The sequence below is a fragment of the Molossus molossus genome, unplaced genomic scaffold, assembly GCF_014108415.1.
Source record: "Molossus molossus isolate mMolMol1 unplaced genomic scaffold, mMolMol1.p scaffold_m16_p_19, whole genome shotgun sequence".
In the NCBI taxonomy this organism is placed as follows: Eukaryota; Metazoa; Chordata; class Mammalia; order Chiroptera; family Molossidae; genus Molossus; species Molossus molossus.
Genome location: NW_023425354.1, coordinates 855,086 through 863,485, shown reverse-complemented (window position 1 = coordinate 863,485; position 8,400 = coordinate 855,086). Strand labels below are relative to the sequence as shown.

The following is an 8,400-nucleotide window of genomic DNA, read 5'->3' as shown; positions in this document are numbered from 1 at the left end:
CTAGCTCCCGCCGCTCAGCATCCCCAGCAGCTTGCTGGGCTCCAGGCCCTGCCGCTGTGCCATGGCTTGCACGTCGAAGCCCATGTGCATGAGGAACTGGGCCACGTTCATCTCCTGCCCTGTGAACTGGTCCCGGATGGTGGGACAAGAGGGGTTGCAGTGGGGCCAGGAGCAGCTGTCCACCAGGTGGATGGGGCAGCCCTTCAGGGGGGTCTTGCTGGCCTTGTGGCTGTCTTGGAGGCTTCTGTCCCAGCAGTGAAGAGCCCGTGGCAGCGAAGTCCCCTTCACCTGGACGTCCGTCCAGTGGCTGCAGACAGAAACCCAGGTGGGGGTCACTCAGGGTGTGGCCAGAGCAGGTGACAGCCCCCGACCACTGAGCTCTGCCACACGGCTGGTTGTCTAAGCGGCTCTGATGGCCCTAGAAGCAAGTTCCTGGTACAGGCCCGGGGGAGGCAGGGGGTGGGCAGCGGGGGATTTGTGGGTTCAGAGCCAGAGGCACAGGTATGAGCTGGTCCACGGCGAGGGGACACTGACCTTCGGAGAATGATCTCGTGGGAGAGGCAGGCAGGGGCAAAGCTGGCCCTGTGTGAAGGAGACAGACAGCCGGTGAGCAGCCAGGTCCCACCTCAGCCCCTTCCCCACCCTGATGCCCACAGGCCACTCCCCTGGGAGCCTGTCCCCTGCCAGGCTCTCATCACCTTCCTTTGGCTGTGCCTGGCCAGCTGCTCCTCGGCCCAGGTCTCGTCCCCACCCACCGATATGTTCCCTGCGAACCCTTGTCCCTTTCTGTCTCCAGATCTTGCCTGGTGACCACCTCCTCCGGGAAAGGCCAGCCAAGCGGTGGCTTCAGGCTACCCGAACAGGTAAATATTGTGCCTTTTTTTGTTGTTGTTGTTCATCCTCACTCGAGGATATTGTTTCCATTGATTTTGAGAGAGAGTGGAAGGGAGGAAGGGAGAGAGAGAGAGAGAGAGAAACATCGATGTGAGAGAAACACATCGACTGGTTGCCTCCCAAAGACCCCAACAGGGGCTGGAGAGCGAACCTGCAACCAAAGTATGTGCCCTCGACCTGGAATCAAACCCTGGACTCTTTGGTCAATAGGCTGATGCTCTAACCCTGAGTGAAATTGACCAGGGCAGTGTGCCATTAAAAAAAAAATTGGGGCCTTCCTTCTGCCCAAATACATATTGTTCTTTTTTTTTAATCCTCACTTGAGAACATTTTTTCGTCTTTTGTTCAGATATAGTGGGAGGGAGAGAGAGAAAGAGAGAGAGAGAAACATCGATGTGAAAGGGACACATCGAGTGGCTGCCACCCGCACAACCCAACCAGGGCCGGGGACAAACTGCAACCGAGGTACATGCCCTTAGCGGGAACCGAACCCGGGTCTCTCTGGACCGCAGGCCGACTCTAACCGCTAAGCCAAACCAGCCAGGGCTGTTCTTTTTTTTTAATGCATTGATTGGTTTTAGAGAGAGGAAGAGCCAGGAAGAGGAAAAGAGAAACATCAATATATTATTCTATTTATGTATTCATTGGTTGATTCTTATATGTGCCCTGACGGGATTGAACCTGCAACCTTGGTGTATCAGGATGATGTTCCAACCAACTGAGCTACCTGGTCAGAGTGTGCCATTTTAAAAAAAATAGGTTTTGCCCTGGCCTGTTTGGCTCAGCGGTCAGAGTGTCGGCCTGCGGTCCAGAGAGACCTGGGTTCGGTTCCCACTTAAGGGCACGTACCTCGGTTGCAGTTTGTCCCCGGCCCTGGTTGGGTTGTGCAGGTGGCAACCACTCGATGTGTCCCTTTCATGTCGATGTTTCTCTCTCTCCCTTCCTCTCTCTCCCTCTCACTCTATCTGAACAAAAAATGAAAAAATGTCCTCGGGTGAGGATTAAAAAAAAAATACAAAGGCTTTATTTTTTAGAGAAGTTTCATATTCACAGGAAAACCGAAGGGACACCCAGAATCCCCATATACCCTCTGTCTTCTTCCCTCATTGTCAACACCCCACCAGGTGGAGCATTTGTTACCGCTAATCACCCTACAGTGGCCTGTCACACTGCCGAGTCCACAGGGTGCCTACGGCTCACTCTGGGTGTGGTGCATCTGTGGGTGTGGACAGATGTATAATGACCTTATCCACCATAAGGTGTCGTACAGAGTAGCTGCACTGCCCTAGCCACCCTCTGAGCCCTGGCTGTCCACCCCTCCGCCCCGATCGTTCTGTCTCCGTGGTGCTGCCTTTTCTAGAAGGGCCAGAGTTGGAACCGCACAGGGGGTGCCTTCTCAGACAGGCTTCTCCCACCCATCACGCGCCTCTCAGGTCCCCCCACGTCTTGTCGTGGTGACAGCTCATCTCCTCCTAGTGCCGGGTAATGTCCCAGTGTCTACCCACGCCACAGGTTATTCCTCGCCTACTGTGGGCATCTTGGTTACCCTGGCGACCTCTTCTTATTTATTTATTTTCTTTATTGACTTTTTTGGAGAGAGAAACATCAATGAGAGAGAACATCGACTGGCCGCCTCCTGCATGCCCCCCCACTGGGGATCGGGCCCACAACCTGGGCATGTGCTCTGAATGAGAATCAAACTGGCAACCTCTTGGTGCAGGGTCAACGCTCAACCACTGAGCCACACCGGCGGGGCAAGAGACCTCTATTCTTAAGTCAAATGGCTTGCTGCCTCTCGGGAGGGGCCCAGCACTCACGACACGTCCTTGAGCGTGTGCCGCAGCTCCCGGCCCACGTTCTGGATGTACAGCCACTGGCTCTCCTGGACCGGTTGTCCCGTGAGGTGCACATTGTCCACGGTCAGCTGGGCCTCGTCAAACAGCCACTGCACCACGAACACCGGGCCTGGGGGCACGGCTCAGCTGGGCCTCTCTTCGGCACTCTGCCCCTACCCCAGGCTCAGGGGCCCCCAGGCCAGGGCCAGCTGGCCCCTCCCCTCAGGTGCCGGCCACCAGCTCCTGGCAGCGTCCACCTCAGCACCCACCCTTCCTTGAAGGAGTACCTTATTAAACTCACCCCCCTACTACCACCTGGCTCCCAGGCACTTGCTTTGACCAAAATTTGGTGACGCTGTCTCTTCACATGGGACCTCATTTCTCCCAGCATTTGGGATGGGGAGGGATAGCCCGGGCCCCCCAGGAGCCGCACGGGGAGTCAGCTCCACAGCACATTCGTCCCTGTGGGAGCGGACAGATGCCCCACCCCCGCCCCACCCTGGTCTGCCCTGGACCGTGTGGACTCAGTGCTAAGACTGAGCGTCCCAGCAGAGACACAGGCAAACCAGATGGCTTTGTCACCCTGCTCCCGGGCAGGGGAGTGGTCTGGGTCCAGGCTGCATTTCAGGAGGTGCAGGCGGGCCCTTGCCCCCGTGAACCCTTCCAGCCCCACGCCGGAGCACTCACAGTGCAGGGTCGGGTAGACCTTGTAGCCAAAGAAGCAGTTCCACTCCTCGCCCTCCTTGAACTGGCGCCGACAGCGCTCTGGGACCAGCCCGTTCCAGTACCTGGGCCACACCCGCCGGTTAGGCCGCTCTGGGCCCCCCCAGGCTCCTCCACCCAGAGGCGGACGCCACTGCTCCCCAAGCCCTCTGCCAGGAGCCTGGGGCCCAGCTTCCCTCCCAGGGCACCTGATGCCACGGCGGACAGCCTCGGTGGGCGCACAGGTGGCGGTGTCGATGCAGTCCGTGCGGCGGTGCTGCTTGTTGTCCAGAAACCAGCCTGAGTCAACCAGGCCCCGCACCTGGATGGCCGGGTAGCCCAGCTCCTGCAGCTGCTCAGCCACGCGGTCCACGTTCAACAGCACCCCGGTGCCCCCCGCGCTGCAGGGAAGGTGAGACATGAGCCCAGCGGATGGAGCCGCGCTCGGCCCCCAGAGCCCACCTGGCTTCAAGTCCATGCCCCAAGGGGGGGCAGGGATCCTGACACCTCGGGAACTGCCAACACATTCCTGCTCACGTGCCTAGGTCCCAGGGGCAGAGAGGGCAGAGCCCCAGGCACTGACCCAACGCTGAGTGGCCGGTCGCCCACTCCTTCCCATCTCTCCTTCCCTTCCTCTCTCTCACTCTCTGCCTCAGTTTCCTTATCTGAAAATAAAGATGTACTGTGTGGCCTCAGCCCTTCACCTATTCCACTGATGTCCCAAGGGTCCCCTGCATGCCTGCTGAGACAGTGACCAACAAGTGTGATCCCTGACTGCCGGCATCCCCAGACTCAGAGAAGGTACGCTGACTGGTCTACAGCCAACTGCTAACCAACTGCCCAGGCCACTGTGGTGCAAGGCTCCCCACACACCCGCAGACACGGAGTTCAGAAGCATCCTCTGGGCAGTTTCCAGCTGCAGAGGAGGCCTGCTCAGGCCTGGCAGGCTGGAGCCGCCTGTCCCCCCCCTCCACACCCCCAGGCCTCTGCCCAGCCCACCTGCTCCCGGCCAGCAGCAGCACCTTGGCCCCGCTCAGCCCTTTGCCCAGGAGCGCTCGAACCACCTCCTGGATGATGAGGGCGCCCATGAAGGCATATTCATCTGCTCGGAGAAGGCAGGGGGTGGCTTCAAGTGGGGGCCTGGACAGAGAGCCAGGCTGGAAGGAGCAGGGGTTCTAGCTGGGGGGCTGGAGGGGTTGCTGGGTACACTGGAGGGAGGGGGGTCAGATGCACATGGCTGTGCTGGGGACCCCTTTCCATGAAACAGCCAGGAGTGACCGCCCCACTACGGGGCCAGGCCAGCCATGGAAAGCAGGCACCTGGGACCCACCAGGGTTTAGGGGTTAGGGGTCACAGGAAGTTACAAGGCTGAAGATCTTTCCCAGAGGCCGGGTCCTCCTGCCCTGTCTGGGGGTTGGGGTTGGGGGGGGGGGGGCGGGGGACTCACTCTTGTCAGACTTGGACGAAGCCCCACTCCAGACGTCACTGGAGCAGTAGGGGATGAAGCTGCAACGAAGGGACAGTGAGCCTGCCTGCTCCCCCACTGCCCGCAGCCCCAGGAAGGACCCCCAAGGACTGGACCCCTGGGAAGGACCCACTTGTCCCCTCTTACACCATGTTGGCATTCCACCAGTGGGGGTTTTCCTCGGGCTGGGAGGACAGGATCCCAGTGCCTGTGGCCAGGGAAGGCAGAGTCAGTGGGTCCTGGTGGAAGGGGGTACTATGGGAAGGTCTGGGACGTGGGGAGATCCTACTTGGTCCCCACAAGGTGGGTGGTCATGTGTCCAGAGCCAAGGTGGCTGGGGAAGTGGGGAATAGACAAAGTCATCATGGCCAGGATGCCTAGCCAGCATATGACACCTCGATGTGGCCCTTGACCTCCCCCGCCCTCCACCCGCTGCTGCGACCTAAGGATGACCTGTGTCCTGAGCAGCCAGTAAGTCCTGAGAAGTTACCTGTGAAATAAGAAGCCAAAGGGGGGTGTGAGTGCACCCTACCCTGAGGAAGTTCAGAGAAGGGGGCGGGGGAGAAGGACGAGGTGGGGCCTCTCTGGAGTTCTAGGGATTGAAGTGAACCCTAGGAGCCACCCCCTTCCCCCCAGCTGCCTCGGGCAGGTCTGCGCCTTTCTGACCTGTGCGGGTCCGCGGCCAGTCGTTGGAACTCATGAGTCGCCGCATAGTGTTGTACCGAGAGTCGCAGTTCTCTCGGTTGAAGCAGTACCAGCCGCCTGGGGGCACAGCCACCAACCACTCAGGGCCCACGTGCCCAGGGGGACCCCCGCCCACCCCGCCGCCTAGTCTCTCGGGACTCACCTTCCAGAAAGAGTAGCCACCGTCGACTGCCCTTGGACTCCTTCAGGTAGTAGCTGCAAGGGAGGGCGGGCGGAGCGGGCGGTCAGCTGGGCCACAGCGCCAGCTCCGGGGAGGAAAGGGTCATTCCACCTGTCGCGGGGCGCGCGCCGGCCGCACGGGGGCGCCCACGGCCGGACCCCCACAGAGTGCACCGGCGGCCAGCGGCGGCCAGTCCCGGGAGGTGGCGCTCGCGGGACGGGAAAGGGCCGCGAGGGGTTGTGTGGTCCGTGGAAAATCCCCACGGCCCGCCCCGCGCGAGACCGGCTGTAACCTCGGCGCCAGCGGCCGGGGTGGGGGGGTGTCTTCGCCAGGGCTCAGGACCCTTCTGGAACGCGCAGTGGCCCTTGGAGGGGGCAAAGGGTCCTCGCTAGAGCAGTGCGCGTGGGGCGGGGGCACTGAACCCGGCCAGCGGGCGTGACGAGGCGCGGGCGCCATCGAGGGGTCGCAGCCTTCCTACCGGGGCCCAGCCTAACCTCCCGCTCCCCTGGCTGCCGACCCCTCTCCAGCCCTCCGCCTCGCATCCTTCCTCTATCTGTTTCGGGGCTGCGGAGGGGTGAATGCCGCTCCCAAGGTCCTTTTGTACCACCTGCGCCCCCTCCCTGGTCTTCGGCTGGCTGGGATCCCTGGCAGCCCAGGCAGCTGCAGGGAGCCGACCTGAGCCGAGCTGGGTGGGGGTGGGGGTGCAGCGGGGCTCTCCCCGCCCCGCTGTGTCGCCTCCTCCTGTTGGAGCTAGGGCCACTCTAGGACTGCCATCTCCCCGCCCAGGGACCGAAGGACACGAGCAAAGAGGGTCTGGGCACCAGTGGCCGAGGGGTCAATGCCCGGGCTGGCCCGGGACCAGCGCTTCAAGCACTGTCCCAACCCCCGCGCGGCGAGCCACGGAGCCGGGCCCTACCAAGGCCAGCACCTCCGGGAGCCCGACGGGAGCCCTCTCCCTAGGGGCGAGGACTTTCACGGCCTGTAGGGAGGGTCCAGCGCCAGAGACTCCCTGTGGGACAGACAGGGAGACGACGGTGCACTGCCGCTGCGACGGGGTGGCCCGGAGCCCGGCTGGGGGCCACCAGCGGGGCGCGCCGGCCAGTCGCGGCGGGCGGATGCGGTCTTACCCAGCGGGGCTGCCATCGTTGCAAGTCACCGACGTGTTGAGCAGAAGGTGCAGACGCAGGTCCTCGTTGAGCTGCTGCGCGGAGCAGGGGTACAGGGACTGCGCCAGGCTCTTGACCTGAGCCATGAAGCTGTCCATGTTGCCCTCCACGGCCGTGAAGTCCAGCGGGAAGCTCTCCACCGGCTGTCCGGCCGCGGGCGCCGCTTCGGCTCGCTGCGGGGACGGCTGTGGGGGCGGCTGCTGGCCGCGGCGCCGCCAGGTCTTCCTGCCCTCGCCGCCCCCGGCCCAGTGCAGTAGGCCCAGCAGCAGCAGCAGCACGCGCACCCCTCGGCCCATGGCCACACGGCTCCAGCCCGCGGCCACCTGCGGAGAGTGGACGGCCGTGAGGCGGCGGCGGCGGCGGCGGTGGGGGCGCCGGGCCGGGGGCGTCGGGGCTGCCGGGCGCTGGTCGCGCCTGCTGGCTCGCTCGGCTCCCCACTCTGGGCCGGGCCAAGGAGGCGCCGGAGGTCGGCGTCGAGGCTCTCGGGGCCGGACACCGCGGCCGGGGCAGCTCGGGCTCCGCGCGCAGCTGGCCGAGGGCAGCGCAGGGTCTGGGTGCGCTGGCTCCGGCCCGCGCCAATGAGCGGCGGGGGCCGAGCCTGGGCGTAGTTTGCGGGGGCCGCGGCGGCCCGGGTGCCCGCGCGTTAGATGTGCCGCCGCCGCCGCCCGGGCTCGGCGGAGGGGGAGGGGACCGCGCTCGCTCTTTTCTTGGCGGAGGCATCGCCTTTTCTTCCCAAACCGCAAGCCTGACGGAGGGGCCTGGACTACCCCGCCGCGGCCGCCGGAGGCGCTCCCGGCCCGGCTCCGTGGGGGGCAGCGCGACCCGCGGCCCCGCGGCTCCATTCACCGCGGCCAGCCCGGCGCCGCTGCCCCCGCCCCCGGGGAGGCTGGAAGGGGCGGTGGGGGTGGGGTGCGGCGAGGATGTCGGCGGGGAAGGAGTGGAGCTTTTCCGAACCGGGGGTACTCCTGCCGCTCAGCGGCCGGCGTCCTACGGGCTGAGGGCGCAGGGTGGGCGCGCTCACCTGAGCCGCCGGGATCTCCCTCCCTCCCGCTGCCCAGCCCAGAGTGGAGCTGTCGGGCGCCCCGGACCCGGTCCACAACCCCGTCCCGAGCGGGCCCGGAAACCCCCGCTCACCGCGGTCCCGCTGCCCTGGCTTCTCGGTGTCGCTCGCCCTGCACCACCAGCCCGCTGGTGCGCCCTACTCGGCTGCCTCCCTCTCTAGAGCTGGCGCAGAGCCGCCCTGGACTTTTATCCAGCGGGGCCCCCGGGATCAAAGCGACGGCGGACACAGGGCTCCGCGTCTAGGGGCCGTCAGCAGCGCACCCGGGGCCTCCTGGAGGAGCGGACAGGTGTGGCCCGAGGCCTGGGAGCCCTGGGAGACGTGCGGGAGGGACCGGGCGCCCCTACACGGCGCCGCAGAGGATTCGCCCTGTCCCGCTCCTGGCTGGACAGATTCTGGGCCGCCCTCGGAGG

General features: G+C 64.3%; 1 protein-coding gene across 1 annotated transcript; it reads right to left on the bottom strand.

Annotated features, from left to right (window-relative positions):
- Positions 1-7,501, bottom strand: NOTUM (notum, palmitoleoyl-protein carboxylesterase). Its single transcript, XM_036269370.1, has 11 exons — positions 6,889-7,501; positions 5,744-5,796; positions 5,563-5,658; positions 5,044-5,104; positions 4,879-4,937; positions 4,431-4,533; positions 3,641-3,832; positions 3,417-3,517; positions 2,712-2,859; positions 535-582; positions 1-307 (listed from the first exon to the last, which is right to left on the bottom strand). The coding sequence occupies exons 1-11, from the start codon at positions 7,221-7,223 to the stop codon at positions 1-3; spliced, it is 1,503 nt and encodes a 500-aa protein (XP_036125263.1). The 5' UTR covers positions 7,224-7,501.
- Between the last annotated feature and the right edge of the window lie 899 nt (positions 7,502-8,400).

Coding starts and splice junctions, on each gene's coding strand:
- NOTUM (XM_036269370.1), bottom strand. CDS start 7,223: ATGGGCCGAGGGGTGCGCGTGCTGCTGCTGCTGCTGGGCCTACTGCAC. Junction 5,659..5,743: donor GTGGCTACTCTTTCTGGAAG/GTGAGTCCCGAG, acceptor CTGTGCCCCCAG/GCGGCTGGTACTGCTTCAAC. Junction 3,833..4,430: donor CTGCTGCTGGCCGGGAGCAG/GTGGGCTGGGCA, acceptor CCTTCCCTGCAG/CGCGGGGGGCACCGGGGTGC.